This window comes from Cydia splendana, chromosome Z (genome assembly GCF_910591565.1).
Source record: "Cydia splendana chromosome Z, ilCydSple1.2, whole genome shotgun sequence".
Taxonomy (NCBI): domain Eukaryota; kingdom Metazoa; phylum Arthropoda; class Insecta; order Lepidoptera; family Tortricidae; genus Cydia; species Cydia splendana.
Window position 1 is genome coordinate 47,648,880 of NC_085987.1, and position 20,934 is coordinate 47,669,813.

Genomic DNA, 20,934 nt, shown 5'->3' on the forward strand with positions numbered 1-20,934 from the left:
ATAAAAAATAATATTAAGCGTGGGTCAGAGTGATCTCAATACAAAATATTATGAATGTGGGAAAGTTACTTATAATTTGTTCTACAACCGTTTATTTTTCTTGTTTTTCATAAATAACTCGTAAACGGTAGCCCACAGCAAAAAAAATATCTTTTACGTAAATAATCTGTTCCAGATTTCTTATAAAATAAGTACTACTGTTTTTCGCTACCATCAATATTAAAAAAAATATTGAAGGGAGAAAATAAATACTTAGGTCCCCTTTTTTAGTCATTCGTAAATAACTCGTAAACGATGGCCAATAGCAAAAAATTTTTTAGTACATGAATAATTTACATAAAATTTCCTACAAAAAAGGTCATTCATACTTTTTCGCTAGGATCAATATTAAAAACGATATTAAAGAGAGAAAATAAATTCTAAGGTCCCCTTTTTAAATATTGATCCTAGCGAAAAAGTTTGAATAACCTTTTTTGTAGAAAATTTTATGCTAATTATTCATGTGTTAAAATATATTTTGCTATTGGCCATCCTTTACGAGTTATTTACGAATGACTAAAAAAGGGGACCTTAGTATTTATTTTCTCCCTTCAATATTTTTTTTAATATTGATCTTAGCGAAAAAAAGTAGCACTTATTTTATAAGAAATCTGAAACAGATTATTTACGTAAAAGATATTTTTTTGCTGTGGGCTACCGTTTACGAGTTATTTACGAAAAACTAAAAAAATAAACGATTGTAGAACAAATTATAAGTAACTTTCCCACATTAATAATATTTTGTATTGAGATCACTCTGGCCCACGCTTAATATTATTTTTTATCTCCCATGTAACAACAGTTTTGTATAATAAACTATATATTTTCTTAAACGTAATAAGTGTAGCTTTACAAATATATTTATTGTTTTCAGATTCCTACTACACTTTAAAAAAAAATTGGTAATTATGAAAATATCCAAGATACGTTTTTTTGTCTTTTCTACTTTATGTTTTTTTTTTTGTTAGAAAGTGCATTGTTTTGGTTCCAAAAAAAAATTCCTCATCCTTAATTTATCCGAAAATGATATATCGCATGCCCTAATAGGTACAGTTTTAGAGAAATGTTGCTCCAAGTGAAGCGCGGCGGCGTCGAACTTCCCCCCTCCCCCCTTACTAAATGAGACGTGGCTCTCGAGGTCTCCCGGTCTGTATCTGCTCATGACCAGCTAAGAATCAACTGTGCCAAGTTTCAGCGCATAGTCACAAAGTGCAAGGTGTCGTGCACTAACAAACTAGCTATATAAACTGTTTTGGAATTCGCCTAGTTTCAGAGTCCAGTATCACCAGCCAGCTAAAAAAACATATTTTTATTGTTACTTAGTGCAAAATGTTTTTTTGATGGCGATGTTGCTACTATGGGACCTAGTCCAAATATCCTTATCGATAGAATGTAAAAAAACTGACAAGTACACTTTGCAAAAACTAGGTTTTACAAAAAAAGTAAAAATTCTTTTTGGGTGATAGTTTTACAAATAGCGTTTATATTTTATGTACAAATACGTACAAAAAACCGAAATAAGTTTTTTTTTCGGCGAAATCGACGTAATCTCTTTTAACATTTTTTCCTTCTTTTGGCCTCAGAAATGCGTGGTTAAAATCTCTCGGGTTCCTCGTGGCCACCTGGTATGTAACAATAATATGTTGGCGCCTCGTAGGTTTTTTTATTCAGAAAGGTTTTTTTTATTATGTGATTATTTCCGTAATTGAGAAACTATGTCACTGTTTCTAATTGGGTGACTCTGGACTATTTGAAATTCATTGTGAAATGGGATTTTACAGAATCTCTTCCAAATCTCGCACTTGGCAAAAAAAGTTTTTAATTTTTTTTTTACATTAATTATTTGTATGTCGTTCACGGGACAATGATGACTCGGACCTTTGGGAGGCGTGCGCGGAGCCCAAACCAACAAGTACATAGTTGCCCTTTTGACACTTATGAAATGTTGGTTACACCGCGAGCGGATGCTGTCCTTGCCCGTGTCATAGAACGCGCGCAGAGGCAACACACGCCAGGGTGTGGACTATTGAGAGTTCATGGAATGTAAAATGAAAGCGATGGAGTAAATTGTGAGCTATGGAATATTAAACATAAATTATAAAATTACTATTACTTTTTTAAATAATTATATTTGACAATTTTGATTGAATTTTGGGGTGACACCCACAATTTCCGCACCGGGTGCCACCCATGCTAGCTACGCCACTGCCTATATGTCATTATGTATACCTACCTACATAGACCTATATTATATAAATATACTTATTTGGCATATCTAGCACACCGTAGTCCATAAGGGGCTGTGAAAATCGTCCGTTTTTCAACGAAACGGACACAATAGTCGTTCCATAAAACAGACAATGAGGAGGCACACTGAAAGCAAAAAGAATAGATAGTATAGAGGGGTCCTGTCATTGTAAATTTTGTAGTCACTGTAAATTTACTGCCATCTATCGACACACGACTAAAACTCAAAATAAAAACGTATAAAGTTATCAAAAAATGTATATATATGGATAAATGATTTTATTATTTTTATATCATATTGATCCCTGTTCATTCACTGATATCTATGTGTTAAAATTGTTAAATATGAAACGGTGTCGTCACGCCATCTAGCCGAGGATAAGCTAAAGGTGTGTGCGCCATCTATTCGAGAATGACTTTTGCTTGAATTCCGAGGCACGTTTTTTCCGTAGACTTTATTCGTCTTATACGAAGTTACATAATATGTCTTTGCTGAAAGGTTAGGACAGATGTCGCCCCAGCAACCCGTCATTGTTTACGATTTGTGACAAGTGTATGGTTGCGAATTTTTTACTAATACCAGGCCCCAATTTCACATCGGTGACAGGTGCGACGAATTGTAAAATCACTGTTGCTGACGTCACAGGCATCCATGGGCTACGATTACCACTTACCATCGGGCGGGCCGTACTCCTGTTTGCCACCATCATTGTATTATTTAAAAAAACTTTATTATATCGGATAAAAACAGATATTTCTCCTGCGAGGTTTCTGACAATTGTCAAAGATTTAGAAGAATTGTAGGTAATTCTTGACAGGTAATGAGTTATATGTCGGAATTTCGTGACAATTGTAGTGTTTCTTGTGACAATTGTCAGAAACCTCGCAGGAGAAATATCTGTTTTTATCCGATATAATAAAGTTTTTTTTAATAATACAATGATGGTGGCAAACAGGAATACGGCCCGCCCGATGGTAAGCGGTAACCGTAGCCCATGGATGCCTGCGACGTCAGCAACAGTGATTTTACAATTCGTCGCACCTGTCACGTTGGTGAAACAGGGGCCTGGGGGGTGTCACTACGCAGTTTAGGTACATTAATTTGGCCGGCGCGCCGCTCGGAGCGGCAGGCGTATGGCAGTGGGCTGCCGCTCGACCGCACGATAGTCGTGTCACGTGGCGCTCGCGCAAAGAAGATTCACCGATCGTGCGCGGTTATAAGTTTCAATTTTGTTGCAGGCGGCGAGTATAGGTATAATTTTATACCTAAATCTGACTTTTGTGAAGGAGTGAATTTTCTGTACGGTAGTACTATTAGTTATTCTGTGCTAATACTTGCATTTTTTCAAGAACAATGTATTCATTTATGACTGTACGGGAACTGCAGACCGAGCTTCGAAGGAGAATTGCTACAGTTGGTGGAAAAAAGGCTGATTTGATACAAAGATAATCACTTCATATATTTGAGGTTATCTTGTGTATTTTACCGTTTATTAAAAAAAAATACCTGGATCACCTGGATGTCCAAGAAGGCGTTTCATATACGCCCGCCCTACGACACGTCAGATAGGTATACAAAGTCGTGATGCGTATGGAGTACAGCATGTGTGGCCAAGCCATTATGCCCTAAATTATGTACTACTTCATTAAAACTTAGCTTACCTGTGTATTTACTCTTTCCAAAATATTTATCTTCCTTAAAATGCAGCCTATAAAAACGGTCTGTCATTTGCCTTAGTTTTTGATACTCAAAGCTTTTTGTCACCGATTTATGCATATCGGGTCCTTGGGAAAAAGGGAGATCCTATATTTCCACGATTTGTCGCACAATATTTGAGTATTTTCGACAAAAAGGAGAATGTTTACAACTTATTTGATAAAATGTAGGTATGTGATTTGACAGTGACTGCAACTCCATTACGGAGGCGCCACCTGGCGTGATAAAATGTCAGTTTGCCTCCTCATTCAAATATAGTCTGGATTTGAATCCAATTCAAAAACGAAAAATTATAACTTACTAATATATGCAACGTTACATAATTTTACTAAACATTCAATCTTCAGTTTGGTTAAAAAACAATAATGCGGTGTTCTGGTTGGTTAGAAGACACGCCATTTTTCCCCTAAATAAACATCTATAGAGTCTGTGCGGAAAGAGAAGAGTCGTGGGATTTGAGGGCGTTCCAGTGCTATTGTATTTATGGCTTTAGTTATGCGGACAACACTGTCACGTAATTATAATACGACACTAAAGATCATGATACTTGAATCCCTTTGTTCCGGCTTTAGGGCCACAGCTCACTAAAGGGAGCCTGGTGTCGGCTCGGCAACCTAATCCTATGAAATAGCACAGGCACTAGTAAGTGACTGCCAATTCACCTTCTACCCAAAGGTAAAAACCAACTCTTGTTTTCGTCTCAAATACTACAGTGACAGTTCGGTTAAAAAAATAACTAAAATTAGTTAATAGTCTACATGCCCATACCAACTGTCTCATAAGTACAAAACTAGATAGGGTCTAATTTACTACCAAATCTGCCCAGTCCAACAGTTATTTTAGTACAAACCTGGATAGGGAAATTGGATAGTCAAATCAAAAAGTTATTTTACTATCGGGCATCGGAGACATAAAAACAGTGCATGTCACCGAGCGTACTCATTTTGCGAGCTGTAACTGTAACCAAACAGATACAGTAACGAGGTTCTATGTGGACAAGCCGGATCTATCCGCAGTTTTGGTTTGTAACTCCACGATGTCGAACGAAGTGTATGTCGCTTGTGCAGCATACATAAATACTTATAAGATGCCTTACTCGATGATCATAAACGGCCACGAAGATGGTGGATACATAGAATAGAATGTGTCGGGAAAGAAGTTCCATGGTACACTTAGTACTACATAGTACACTTAGTACTACATAGTACACTATTTTTCCTGTAGGCGTCTATCAGCAAAAGACATTTATCCTCTGACCATTCACTTATGACGAATAAATACTCGAATATATGCTGGTTTGCAGCGGCTAGTAACAACTGATCTTGACGTCCACGCGCGCCCTTTGATTCGCGGCAAAAATACGTCGCTGTGAGTCGCTCGTGTAGCGTTCGTTGCAGGCTCGCGAACCACGTACACACTATGTTTTTTGGTTACAGTACATGCAACGGTTGCGGTTACAGCTCGCTAATGAGTACCCGGCTTTATGATTGAGCTTGATGCAAAATAACCAGAGACACTTGATCGAACTATCTTCCATCTAAGTTAATGTGCTTGAATCTGACATGTGGATAACAAATAATTGCATATCTTCTAATAAATGGTCTTTTATTCGAGATACCGTATGTACTTTCACTCAGTCCTGAAAATAAATTCACATTCGATGGCTGTGACTCAACCTCGTATATGAAATATATTGATTTTAGGAGAACACGTAAAAACTATTTTTTTTTGTTTTATTGTACTGAACAAGTAAAATGTTTATACGTGTTTGGGTTTTGAATAAACCTATACGTAAAAAATGTCTTTCATCCTGTAGGTATACTTTTGCCGTAACGTGAATAGTCAAATTTTACATAGTTTTGTATAATTTTAATTATCTCATTTTCGCCAAAAGGACATTCAAACGAGGTTGAGTCACACATAGGGTTTGCACGACGGATCCGAAATGTATGGGAATATCCGCGGATCCGGATCCAGATCCGGATAATTTCATACATTTCGGATCCGGATTGCAAACCCTAGTCACACAGCCATCGATATAAATATTGACTAGCATGGCCAAGTATTAAAACTATTTGTCAGTTATTTTAAGATCATGAATGACCTTCATATTTACCGTAAATTAATATATTTTGAATGATACTTACCGATTATGTGCCGGAGACTATAGTAGATTGTACAACAAGGGCATAAAGTGACCCATTTTTACCCGAGGCAATTTTTTGTAGAAGAACCAAAATAGTAGACGAGGGTAAAAATGGACATTTTATGCCCTTGTTGTACACTCTGCTTTTCACTTCGATTGCGAGGAAAATAAAACACATATTCACGGCAATTTACACCACGAAATTGTAAAGCGAAAGAACATAATACATCACCAATTCCCGCCAACTAACTTTTAAATTTTTTTTTTAATTTTCAACATGTGATCAGAGTTTCAGACCTTCGAGCAACACCGGCTTCCGACACATCGGAAGGGAGGGGCCCAAGCGATATCTCACCGTACAAATCTTTCTGCCATTTTTCGCGGGGGGGAAAGGTGCACACAGTCGCACTTCTCACACACTTACATACAAAATCCAATCTGTAATGACGACACAAATACATAGAAAATGACACACGTCAAAGACAAATCTTGCAAACCTCGATCTCTTTTTGTGTACGGACGAGTGACAAGTGTCACAACACGCACACTAACACATTTTCGTTGAAGTATGTTATTGTATTCTGAGAGATGAGAAGTCGGATTTGTCGCTCGACCGATCCGCAATTTGTACTGAGCGAGCAAAATCGATAAATCCAACAATTACACGAGACTAAAATATAATAATTGTGTTTGAATGTAATTAAACGTATGATATGTAAAAAAAAATATTACAAGTGAAATGTAACACTTTCTTTTTGTAAATTTGATGTCCCCGACCTCTTTTTATAACAAAAAACCGAGCAAACAGGCATTTTTGTGCAGCAGTGTTCACGCGCGCGTCTGGACTCGGTCTAGCGAAAAATCCAAGTGCAACTAGTTTTATTACCCGCGCTAGATTAGATTGACGCGCTAATCTTGTACCTCGGCAGAGGGGAAATAGTGCGAATGCCGCCTCCCTTCCGTGTTGCTCGAAGTTTCAGACGCTTGATTTTCTGCCAAGTCAAACATTTCGGAGCATTTTTGAACGATAATCGACTTCATTTTATGTGATTGACTAAATTTAATGACAGAAAATACGGATTTCTAATAAATTGTAGCAAAAATAAAATAATATAACAAGTTTTGTCATCTACACAATTTTTTGCTCAGTAAAATTGTGCAATAAGTTTTAACTGTTTGGCTGTTGAGACCGAATACCTTAGTCTTAGAAGAAAATTTTACTTTTATGCTCTAGAGCGTCTACGCACGACATAAAGGTGCACTTTTTGAGCATGAGAAGTGAAAATTAATAAGGAGGACTATTAACCCTTTATAAGGCAGAGACGATTTGGAAACCACTTAGTTAATAAACATTTACGGAGAAGAACATCCTCTTTATTATTTAACTATAATGGTATTATATAGCGAATATATCAGGCTTTCTTTCCTCGTTCATACTTTTTCGGTCAGTATTTAATTTTTGTGTAATTAATTAATCTATAGTATGTGGTCAATTTATGCACTATGCCTGTCAAGGGAAGCAAGCTATCGTCATTGTTTCCATTATACTATTAAAAATATACACGTCGCTGTATCTAATAATTTGAATTATAGCTCTTGCAATTCACGATAGCGAGTGGCGAGACTCTTATTGGTATGATGACAAGGTCTAATTTTGATAAATCCACTCTCCATCGTGAATTGCAAGAGCTTATAATTTTTTCAGTGATATTCGTATATTAATCCTACCCACTACAAGATACACAATAATGTTCGATTTACCGTATGTAGTCAATTAAACGCCAGTCTGTACAGAGCACCTTATGTTTGTTATGTCAATGTCAATGAATAGGGGTATTGGAAACAGATCATCTGAAAACTCAAGTGCACTAACAGGCTGAGTGCATATATTGACCACATGTTTTTCTTAATGATTTCGTTTTTTTTTTGGCGTAGATGTGTTCCCCAGTGCATTAGAAACATGGTAGTGTATTTAACTTTCACGTAGCATATCTGTATAAATGGGGCCTTATAAAGGGTTAAATAGGTTATAAAATTGTATACAATATAAATACCCATCATAGCGAAAACACGTTGTGTGAACGTTTGTAAGTCGATAGTCGGCTTTAAGTCGTTTTGTTCCCGGCGAATAGCCCGAACTATGTCAAATGTAATTTCCCTTACGAGTATGGTTTTATGAACGATACTGTTTTGAAAATATTTCATACTTACATACAACTTGCAGTTTTTGTAAATAAAAAAATACAATAACAGAAATTCGTTTACTTTTTACAAGACAGGTGTCAAAGGTTTGATTGCCATATAAAATTGATAATGTTAGTTCCCGTTTCTGCCACGACCCTTCTCTTTCCGCACAAACTCTACCTCTCGCGTGGAACGACGGTCCCTATGACAGTTCCTTTTAATATGGAGTAGCTGTAAAATAAAAATACAGTAAAATAACTTTATTTTTAGGGTACCCAAAAAATTAATCTTTAAAAAAAAGTAAAACCGACTTAAGTGTTCATCAGCAGTTCCACTTTCTAATTGTAAATGCTTAGTTTGTTGATAAAATTACAAAAATCGCTGTATGTATGCTTATAAGATTTGAGGAGTTCCCTCAATCCCTCATGGAATCCATCATCAGACTAAACCTTGATAAAAATGTTCTTTATAAATTTTACTGGCTTAGGGCCAGTTGCATCAACCACATTTGACAGACTGATCAACGTCAGCCGGCGCGCCCCGGCGCTTTACTATGAAACTTTCCATACATAAAAATTTAGCGAACTCTTTAACGATACGAACAGTTTGGTGCAACCGACCCTTAGTAAACTTAACCAAGAGGACAAATCGCCAAAGTGAACTATGCATCGTTAAAGAGTTCCGTTCTGATCATCATCAGCAGTTCCATTTCTTTGTCACTTTTTCTGAACGTAAATACTTGTTTTATTAACACAAAAATCGCTATATGTATGCCTATAAGATTCGAGGAGTTCCCTGGATTCCTCATGGATCCCATCATCACTGGGATGGGATTTGATAAAAACGGGACCAACTTGGAACTATAATACTTTCAAACAAAAAAAGAATTTTCCAAATCGGTTCACCAGTGACGGGAGTTATGAACATACAGTATACAAAAAAAAAACAGGCGGTTAAAAACAAAATAAAATAAATAGGTAATTTAAATGGGGCTCTCACACTGGGCTCCCATAGTGCACGGGTCCGACTCGCACTTGGCCGAGTTTTTAATTAAATTCAACCAATAGAGATTTGAAGAAACTGTCATTCCGCACGAGAGGTAAGTATAACCTAACTTCAAAACAATCGTAGTTAAAATTAAGAGGCAGTTATCGATTTTAGAGCAGAAATGTGCAATTGATGGTTTTGGGCGTTGAAATTGTACACCTTTTGTTACGTAATATCTAAATAGCAAGTATTGGTTTCTATTAGCACGTCTTCTCATCTTGGCTTTTAACCTTTTGACGTGCACGGCTACAACCGAACATCAACCTTCGTGCATTCCGACATGTTCACGATGTCCTACTGGGCACGATAGGCGTGGCGTTCAAAAGGTTAATAATGAGGTCGCCAGCGTGCGTCTCCGGTAATACTCGTACATGACGAGAAGGGGCAATTTTTAAAAATTCATCATAAAATTATACTAAATGACGTATAAGAACAGTTTCAGGAAATGTTGTCGATTGTTTAAGTATCAAAATTACGTTGAAATTAAGTCGAGTTTCAAAGAAATTGTCACTTGTTTTGAAGTAATTTCTGGAGAAAATTGATTTCGTCTAACTTTCATTTACACTACTTCAAAGTCATAACATAATAACAAAAATGTAGTCTACAAAAGTTCGAGTATAATATATAGTATATTATACAGGATATGTATAATACAAATTTACCATTTTTAGCAGTCCAAACTTTACGAAATTCACAAATAAGATCGACAAAATCAGTGCTTTACGCGCGTCTACCTAAACGTCCTTCAGAAAAAAAAAACATTACTAATTTAGAGTCTGTTTTCAAAAAAATGATCTATTAAAGTGAAGAATTTCTTCGTCAAAATCTATCAATTTTACATTTTTGCGACTAAAATCGATAACAGCCTCTTAAATCGTGAACCAATACGACTCAGGCAGGTACAAAACGAGTTACATATTTGCAAACTATTGTGAACGTATAAGTACCTAGGTATAGTTTATAAAGTCGTGATACTCATAACTCGTAACCCAAAAGTTGTACAGTAGCCATCAGATATATCGGAACGGCCAACGCGCTCACAAATATCTGCACACGGCCTCTATTTTCAAGGCGCTAGAGAGCGTGTTCAGATATTTTTGAGCACCTCGGGCGCTCCAATATATCTGATGGCGACTCTAGCGCCTTGATAGTGAGAGGCGTGTTCAGATATTTGTGAGCATCCTGGCCGCTCCGATATATCCGATAGCGACTGTAACGGAAATAAACGTGAAGAACTGATTTGAACAGTATGAAACATTTTACAATATATAAAATACAGTGATTAAAGTAAAACTTATAATATAAAATAAAAAAACATAAAATGCTGCATTGACATAGTCTATATAAATGTGTGATGCCTATAGTAAAACCTGAGTAAAACAATAATTAACTAAAATATTAAAGATATGAACACTAAATTTGGCTAAAATTAAAACTAAACCTAATATAAATCCCCTTTGTCACCTAGCCACCACTCAAAAAAATCAGATACAAGTATAGGCCCAGCAATTTTTGACACAGATATACGGATAATTTTATAACTTATAATGTCTGAAGTTGATCTAGTATGGTCTATCTAATATGAGTACGTACAATACTAATTATTATATCTACAGTAAAACACGTTTTTCGTTTACAAATAATCATGAATATCATTACAATTTTGTCAATATCGAGAGTAGCGACACGACAACCACGTTAAAAGCACAAACTCCCATCTCATAGTACCGTCCTTACTACATCAGTCAAATCTTACAATAAAAAAACAATGCGTGATGTAGTTCTGTATTTTTTCTACATTGTTTGGAGTCCTTGGAGGAATGTGAGACTGTGTTTTGCAAGCAAAAAAAAGTTGTGCTCTCTGCGTAATTTGCGAAAAACTCCTAAAATTTCGGACTTTTTTCAGATTTTACGGTTTCATTATAAAACTATGGGTTTTTGGTCAAAATTTTCTATGTAATGTTGAAAGTATATTAAATTTGGAACAATTTAAGCCCATAAACAGCGCTGTATGTCAAATAGTTCTTGAGATATAGAGCTTTAAAAAAAGGGATTTTTTTTCCTTGAATATTTTTTTTAGTTTTTACTATATTTTAAGACAAATATCGGCACAAACGCTCATGCTATGAGGTATATTGCAATAAACAAAGTTGTAGCAAATTTAATTACCTTTCATTAAAGTGCAAAAAAGCGTCAGTAAGTCAAACAGTTCTCTAGTTATCGTAAAAAAATGAAATTGCTATAATGGGGAAGGCACCTAATGTATTGTTTAAGGCATTGTCAAAATCCCTACAAAAGGCAGTACCATCGACGAGAACGCAATCTACGATTCGCTTTTACCGGTTTTCCCCGATAGCAGCAGAGCGATGTCGGAGATCAACCATTTTTAAAATGCACCCCCCTCTTAAGGACTTCATTCATTCAGTAATTAAATCAAGATACAATCTGTAGTTTGGCTTGTTTCTCGGCCCCACTTTTTGGTTGTAGCCATAGATCCCACGATGCCGATTCTAATTTATGTTTTTGGATTTGGATTCGTATTTATGGTTTTGAACTTGTTTTGATACGACCTTGACAATAGTTCACGGTAATTGGCGTGGTGTTGGTGAAACACCCTGAAATTACTGGAAGTCATGTCATTAGTATCTAGCTCGCGCTCGCTTATTGGTGCTCTTGAGTGTACTCTGAGTCGTGGTAATACAAGATCACGATAATATCCTAAGATCCTAACCATAACATATTGATTCATCAGAATCAGCTACCATTACCCACTCTAGGTAAACGTTTGTGTTATAGGGCATGTATGTGACTCAGTCTTGTCATGTAACTAGTATATTAAAACTTCTTCAATGGTTTACCGTATTTACACAATAAATTACAAATTCATTTCCAATGGTTGTTAAGGCTAAATGAATGTGGAGCTACTGCTCAGAGAGTTGTCAATCCACGGGTTGTAACTAGCAATACTTCCTTCACTAGTAGTATTTACTGTATAAATGTATTAATAGTAAAAAATAAAAATAATGAGAAAGTAAATGGGTCAATTAGTCAATAGAAAAAAAGTATTTGTTTGGTTTTATGAAACCACGATACAAGTAAAACATTTTTCGGATTGTAGATATAGGCATTTAACTGAAAATATTCGGAAATTTATCCGATTTAGGGTGTTAAGAACGGGTTTTTAATCTTAACTTAATAAATATTCTCTTTAATTATCTTATAAAAGCTCGCCCAACGCCAATCACGCCAATGTAATTCACGCCAGTTACTCAACATGATGTTGTAGTTCATAATATCGCTTATACGCGAGTCAAGGGCTAAAGCAACCGGTATAAAGTAAGCTTTCCGATATGAAACAAATGTATGCAATCCGCCCGGCTTGGCAGATCATGTTAACACACACTTATCTATACTTACCTACGTCTTTCGTTCAGTTCTTTTTCTATTAATGATATGGTTTGTCAATTTATACACCTATCTAGTAAAGACTAATAGGATATTGCTAGTTAAAACCCGTGGATTATAACACAAACGTATACCTAGAGTGGGTAATAGTAGCTGATTCTGATGTATCAATTTGTAATGGTTAGGATTTTTTGGTGATCTTGTATTACCACGAGTCAGAGTACACTCAAGAGCACCAATAAGCGAGCGCGAGCTAGATACTAATGACATGACTTCCAGTAATTTCAGGGTGTTTCACCAACACCACGCCAATTACCGTGAACTATCGTCAAGGTCGTATCAAAACAAGTTCAAACCCATAACAAATTGTTAAATCAGAATCGGCATCTTGGAATCTATGGCTACAACCAAAAGTGGGGCCGAGAAACAAGCCAAACTACAGATTGTATCTTGATTTCATTACTGAAGGAATGAAGTGCTTAAGAGGTGAGTGCATTTAAAAAATGGTTGATCTCTGGCATTGCTCTGCTTCTATCGGGAAAAACCGGTAATAGATAATCGTAGATTACGTTCTCGACGATGGTACTGCCTTTTGAAGGGATTTTGACAATGCATAAAACAATACATTAGTTGCCTTCCCCATTATAGCAATTTCATTTTTTTTACGATAACTAGAGAACTGTAAGACTTACTGACTTTTACTAGCACTTAAATGAAAGGTAATTAAATTTGCTACAACTTTATTCCTTGCAATATATCTCATAGCATGAGCGGTTGTGCCGATATTTGTCTTAAAAAATAGGAAAAACTAAAAATTTCATTCCAAGGAATAAAATATCCTTTTTTAAAGCCCCATATCTCAAGAACTATTTGACATACGTCACTGTTTATAGGCTTAAATTGTTCCAAATTTAATATACTTTCAACATTACATAGCAAGTTTTGACCAAAAACCCATAGTTTTATAATGAAACTGTAAAATCTGAAAAAATTCCGAAATTTTAGCAGTTTTTCGCAAATTACGCAGAGAGCACAACTTTTTTTTGCTTGCAAAACATAGTCTGACATTCCTCCAAGGACTCCAATCAACATACAAAAAATACAGAACTACATCAAGCACTGTTTTTTTAAGAGATTTTTTTGTAAGATTTGACTGGTGTATACTCCTTAACTTTCAATTCAAAAAAATAGGCATAAAACTAAGTTAACAGTAAGACCAAACTTCAGTTTTCATCAGTTCATCACAAAACTGTAACACATTTTTCTTAGCTGTATCCTTACCACGAGTTTGACACTGACATATTCGCTAGCGACGGCGTAAACTAACTCACAATGATTTCCCTCGTACTGACATTGGCGCGAGCGAGATGGGTTTAAGACCACTCATGGTAAGAATACTGTTCTAACGATAGCTGTGAAACTTGCGTCCGTGCGTGTGACGTAGGCCGAAGGGACCCGACGACTGCCGAAGCAGACCCAAGAGCTGCCGAGTTAGGCCTGCGGTGTGGTAGGTGACGTAATTTGTGTGTATGTAGGGGGGGGGGGGGGATATGATGGCGTCGCTTTAGTCACCGACGCCGCTGCCCGCAGCACTGCGTCTCCTGAAACAGTAGTTTATACAATCGTTAAGGCCACGAAGCTTGCTGAGTAAAATAAATAATTATTTGAGCTATCGTTTTGTTTCGTCCTCTTGAACGTGGCGAGGTGTGATTGGTCAAATTCATTATAGTTGACTAGTAACAGTTTCGTAATCAATATTATCGTTTCGTTATCGTTGAATTCGGAGCCCATACATGAAAAGTACCCTATTACAGTTTGGTAATACGAAATCTTAATTCAACTATTACAGTCGACGAGTAGAAAAAGGACATTATCTTACTACACGTAGTGGGGGTGGGGGGGTCCCTCATTGGCTGTTATAACGTTGGACCGCATGATAGTACTGATAGTGTTTTATTATATTTGTCCCTGTCTCACAACGTTGTATAAGACGACCGGTCTGGCCTAGTGGGTAGTGACCCTGCCTGTGAAGCCGACGGTCCTGGGTTGGAATCCCGGTAAGGGCATTTATTTGTGTGATGAGCACAGATATTTGTTCCTAAGTCATGGATGTTTTCATTATGTATTAGGTATGTGACATTACGGTACCCCCGTACCTGTCAGCGGCCATCAGCGCCTGGTGCGCCTCACGCTGCGCCGACACCTGCACCAGCTCAGCCACCGTCGCCGCCTGTTGCTCCGCTGGAATAACACAATATTCTTTTCACCACACCAGCTCGGAAAGGCTTACTTTGCACTTCAAAAACAGATTGCACTTTGCTATCAGTAATTCACATGTGAGGCAAAGTAATCAAATGCAAATTTTGAGTTGTTTTCTTATGTTTTCTGGTAGAATTGACTTTTAAATGATAAATATTTAATAACATTCATTTGAATTTGATTTTGTTTTATTAAACAAAATATATTATTTATTATATTATTTTTTACATTTAATATTTGCTTCGGGTTGGTGTGGTGAAAAATTTTGTGTTTCACTCAGGGGCAAATTTTGTTTAACCCTCGTGCTTTGAAACCCTCGCAAAGCTCAAGTTTCCATTTTTCGAATCTTGGAATTTTGGAATCTTTCGCTTGCTCGGGTATCAATATTAGCACGAGCGGTTAAACAACAACTTTGCCCCCTTGTAAAACAAATAACTATTTCATCACACTTGCTCGTTATTAATAGCCCTTTATGAAAGTGAAACGTGGACAATGACCCTAAGAGACAAGAAGAGAATGGTAGCATTGGAAATGTGGAGCTGGAGACGAATGAAAGGCATTAGGTAGTTGGAGAGACAAGATAACGAATGAGGAGGTGTTACGAAGAATGAGTGAAACAGAGCTATTCTGAACACTATTGAGAATAGAAACGGAAAATTATTGGACATTTAATACTACACGACCATTTCTATAAAACTATCCTACAGATATGGTTGTACCCGCGCTCACCACGCATCGAACACAGCTGCTAGCATCCGTGCCCTTCTTATTGTACAAGTAGGATCAACGAGGGGTATTCAACTGACAGCGGCCGGGATAGTCGCCGCTCCAGCCGGGCCAGCCGCCCGTAGCGGCGCGGGTCGCGGGCCCGGCGATGCGCCACCAGCCGCGCCCACCGCGCCTCGAACCACAGCTGTTAGCGTCCGTGCCCCTCTTATTGTACAAGTAGGGTCAACGAGGGGTAGTCACCTGACAGCGGCCGGGATAGTCGCCGCTCCAGCCGGGCCAGCCGCCCGTCGCCGCGCGGGTCGCGGGCCCGGCGCTGCGCCACCAGCCGCGCCCACCGCGCCTCGAACCACAGCTGTTAGCGTCCGTGCCCCTCTTATTGTACAAGTAGGGTCAACGAGGGGTAGTCACCTGACAGCGGCCGGGATAGTCGCCGCTCCAGCCGGGCCAGCCGCCCGTCGCGGCGCGGGTCGCGGGCCCGGCGCTGCGCCACCAGCCGCGCCCACCGCGCCTCGAACCACAGCTGTTAGCGTCCGTGCCCCTCTTATTGTACAAGTAGGATCAACGAGGGGTATTCAACTGACAGCGGCCGGGATAGTCGCCGCTCCAGCCGGGCCAGCCGCCCGTCGCCGCGCGGGTCGCGGGCCCGGCGCTGCGCCACCAGCCGCGCCCACCGCGCCTCGAACCACAGCTGTTAGCGTCCGTGCCCCTCTTATTGTACAAGTAGGGTCAACGAGGGGTAGTCACCTGACAGCGGCCGGGATAGTCGCCGCTCCAGCCGGGCCAGCCGCCCGTCGCGGCGCGGGTCGCGGGCCCGGCGCTGCGCCACCAGCCGCGCCCACCGCGCCTCGAACCACAGCTGTTAGCGTCCGTGCCCCTCTTATTGTACAAGTAGGGTCAACGAGGGGTAGTCACCTGACAGCGGCCGGGATAGTCGCCGCTCCAGCCGGGCCAGCCGCCCGTCGCGGCGCGGGTCGCGGGCCCGGCGCTGCGCCACCAGCCGCGCCCACCGCGCCTCGAACCACAGCTGTTAGCGTCCGTGCCCCTCTTATTGTACAAGTAGGGTCAACGAGGGGTAGTCACCTGACAGCGGCCGGGATAGTCGCCGCTCCAGCCGGGCCAGCCGCCCGTCGCGGCGCGGGTCGCGGGCCCGGCGCTGCGCCACCAGCCGCGCCCACCGCGCCTCGAACCACAGCTGTTAGCGTCCGTGCCCCTCTTATTGTACAAGTAGGGTCAACGAGGGGTAGTCACCTGACAGCGGCCGGGATAGTCGCCGCTCCAGCCGGGCCAGCCGCCCGTCGCGGCGCGGGTCGCGGGCCCGGCGCTGCGCCACCAGCCGCGCCCACCGCGCCTCGAACCACAGCTGTTAGCGTCCGTGCCCCTCTTATTGTACAAGTAGGGTCAACGAGGGGTAGTCACCTGACAGCGGCCGGGATAGTCGCCGCTCCAGCCGGGCCAGCCGCCCGTCGCGGCGCGGGTCGCGGGCCCGGCGCTGCGCCACCAGCCGCGCCCACCGCGCCTCGAACCACAGCTGCATTGCGTCGCGCTCGTCCACGTCCGACGTCCCTGCTGTTAGTTTGGTTATGGGCGGTGAGTCTGATGAGAAAAGCGAACGTTATAGCTATGAATGAACATAAAATCAATGATATTATGTATTTATAGACTCACTCTCACTCATACATACGTAAGGAGCATGCATACTACCATATATTTTATTTTATTGCCTACGAATTAATCTGTTTATTATATTAAATATATCCGTTGAGCATAAGCTCGCCACTCGCTGTTGAGCATAAGCTGTCTGTTTTTCTTTCGGTTTGCGGGAGCTCGTTAAGGGGCCCACTGATTAACCGTCCGCCGGACGGTATCGGCCTGTCAGTTGTTCGGAACTGTCAAAATTTTGTTCTAACTGACAGGCCGATACCGCCCGGCGGACTGTTAATCAGTGGGCCACTTTAGCAGGATGAGGGGATGACAGATGCGAACGAAAAGTTAGGTTCGTGATCTACATGCATTATTAAGTTGCGTTAGGCAGTTTCTATTCTACAAACAATTGTCATTTGACTATATACTTAGGCTCCTTGACAGCAATTCTTACTGTAGAACAAAGCGGGGTAAGTTGTAACACTAGTCTCGCTATTTCTCACTTGGTAGCGAGTTCTGTATCAACTCTGGTGAGGATGATCTTGGATAGAGTAGGGTCAGTTTAACACTTGTCTTGAAAGTGACCAAGGCCTCCAGTACCCAGGTGAGATCGAACCAGAATCTGCATTTTGAGGTGTACTTACGCCATAACCACTAGGCCTCCAAATACCAAAGTTATGGGTCGAAATTTCTCCAATATATGCAACCGTTGGCCAACTCTAAGGTAGAATAGTATGTGCTCTTAACTCCTATCCGAATCAACTCACATGATTCCGGGATAATGAGAGTGATGGCACTGTCTGGAGAGGATCCTGGGTGGAACGGGGTCAGTTGTGACACTAGTCTCACCTAGCAATTCTCTTGTGAGCGGAGGCGGCTGTAGCACGAGTCTAGCAGGCTGTAACGTACTCACCTGGCAGCGGGCAGGGGGGACGGTAGCGCGCCGGGGGCGGCGGCACAGGGGGCGGCTCCTGCAGCGCCCCCGTCGACTTGTGGGCACTGTAGCAACTCTGTGGCGGATCCTGGGGAGAACGGGGTCAGTTGTTACACTATGTCATATTTCAGGTTGCCTCGAATTATGAAACATCTTATTTTTTAATTTCACCGAACCCGTGGTTTATGAAAAACTTCTATTCCATATTATTGATTTTTTATTATGACAAATAAAAAAAATAATTTGGACGTGTGGACTAGACTATAGAGGATTAAGTAGTCGTTCCTAACTTTTTAAATATTGTCACACCTGTTACCTATTTTATCCCTTACAATTTTTAAGCACTACGCGATCCCATAGAAAATAATTTTAAGTAACGTTCAATTATGAAACCATTTAGGATTTTCGTTACCTTGGCCACTTCATACAAAGAAAACCATAGTTTACAAGTTTTAAAAACCAAATTAGACCGATTCTGTAACTCCAAAAATTATAAGCTTCAACCAAACATATAAGTATGCCACGTTAATTATATGTAGCCAATTGTACAAGAACAAGTACGCCTACATGCAACACATAGGTACAGTCAGCTGCAGAGAAAAGTGCACCCCCCCCCCCCCCTTTGAACTTTGTATGCAAAGGTGCTACGATAATATTGCTGACGGTACTTAAGCTTAAGCAACTGCACAAACAATAATAAAGTTAATTTAATTAGGTAGTCATAAAACCCGCCGCCACAAGCGCTGCCATACAATCGAGCTCCTCTCTCATTTCAAAACATGCTTAGGGGTCGTCCATTAATTATAACAAACAAAATTTTGATCTTTTAGCGCAATTAGGTGTCATTTCCGAATCTAACTATCTCTATCTAATACCTTTAAACGAGACATTCTTGTTTATTTACCTAATATTATAATATCTGGGAGACTATATATATTTCGGGGATCTCGAAAACGGCTCTAACGATTGAAATTTGCTATATGGGGGTTTTCGGGGGCGATAAATCGATCTAGGTAGGTCTTATCTCTGGAAAGACGCGCATTTTTGAGTGTTTATCTGTTTCCCGAGCAAAGCTCGGTCTCCCAGATATTATCGTTTTAAAACGAGAGCGCAACCTCGATTGTTTGGCGGCGGCTAAGTTGTGTGACTTTTAAAATTAATAACTATACAAACAAGGCAAAACTATTTTTTTATCGTGAGCAAAAACGACAGTATTGCTATAGGCCTAGCACTTGAAGTTCAGCCTAACTACCTATACCTCGGTGTAAACTTTCACGATTATTAAACATTATCAAACTGCACTCGGGACTTAATCGCGTATTTAAGTTTTAAAATTTACTATACGTGGTCTCGGAGAAGAAGACTTCTCCGAGACCACGGGGACAACGCCGTCCTCGATACGTTGGAGGTAAATTTTAAAACTTAAATACGCGATTAAGTTCCGAGTGCAGTTTGATAATACCTATACCTCGTTTTTTTATCATTAGAAAGGACTACAAGAGCTTGATCGTGTCTTGTTATTATTCTTCTTCTTAAGTTTTTATAATATGATTTTTTTTATTACCCTATTTATAGCCCCCCCTATTTGTAGCCTATTTTTACCCTAAGTTTTAAGTTTAGTAATAATGATACTAACCCCAAATGGACCTAGTCTGAAATGATTTTTATTTTTTTATTTTTTATTTATAGGAGTGTCCCACGGCTGGGCAAAGGCCTCCCCTCTTTCCCGCCATTTGTGAGCCGACTGAAAAAGCGCTCCTTCACCGACCGTTTAATATACAAATACACCCTCGTCCTCAATACCCAACGACTCTGACATACCAAGGTATGTGTAGGTTTCTGATTCAGAGATAGATCTGAAAGACATTGGCTCAGCGGAAAGTTGTAAATTTGTTGAATTTATAACCTTTCCCCGCTGTACATGTATAACAGCACATTTATCGACACCAAACTCCATATTCATGGCACTACTGAAGACTTCGGTGGTTTCAGTAGCTCCAACAAGTCTAGGCTATTTGGTGCAAATAATACTATGCATATATGTTCATATATGCTTTATAATTGTTATATATTTGCAGTGACTTATTTTACAATAAAGAGACACGTCAAGATCGCGTAGTTTTTTCTAAATCTAAAAAAACGGGGTATAGCTTCTGCCCGCGTCTTTATACTTTTCCCACCTTTTACTTATGAGATCATTTTCGTTCATTATTGTATGGTATAAGATAGGAGGCAAATGAGCAGACGAATCGCTTGATGGAAATCAATTACCGTAGCTAATGGACTAAAAAAAAATCAAACGTAAGGGCATGGCTATGGGTAATATATGTACAGTCAACTTGAGATGATTTGTGCACCCATATTTTTACAGTTGACTGTACATCAAATTGTGTAAAAAATATTTCCCTTAAAATGTCTATATCCAGAGAGGAAACTGGAGAGGAGACGGAGACCACATTTGTATGGAGTAACGGCCGTCCGCTTTCCTCTTAAGCGTCAAAAGGCAACAGACAGACAGATTTACTTTCGCATTTATAATTATAACTATTTCCTTACTAAGTATAGTTTGTTTTTTTTAGCATTACA

At 39.7% G+C, this 20,934-nt stretch overlaps 1 protein-coding gene across 1 annotated transcript in view; it reads right to left on the reverse strand.

Annotated features, from left to right (window-relative positions):
• Positions 1-10,547: 10,547 nt before the first annotated feature.
• LOC134804034 (F-actin-monooxygenase Mical-like) overlaps positions 10,548-20,934 on the reverse strand; it is a 137,498-nt gene continuing 127,111 nt past the window's right edge. Inside the window, exons 26-29 of the mRNA XM_063776904.1 lie at positions 18,328-18,436; positions 14,942-15,026; positions 13,950-14,386; positions 10,548-11,116 (exon numbers count right to left, since the gene is read on the reverse strand). Coding sequence (XP_063632974.1) covers positions 14,350-14,386; positions 14,942-15,026; positions 18,328-18,436 — 231 coding nt within the window. The 3' untranslated portion in view covers positions 10,548-11,116; positions 13,950-14,349. The remainder of the gene's footprint in view (positions 11,117-13,949; positions 14,387-14,941; positions 15,027-18,327; positions 18,437-20,934) is intronic.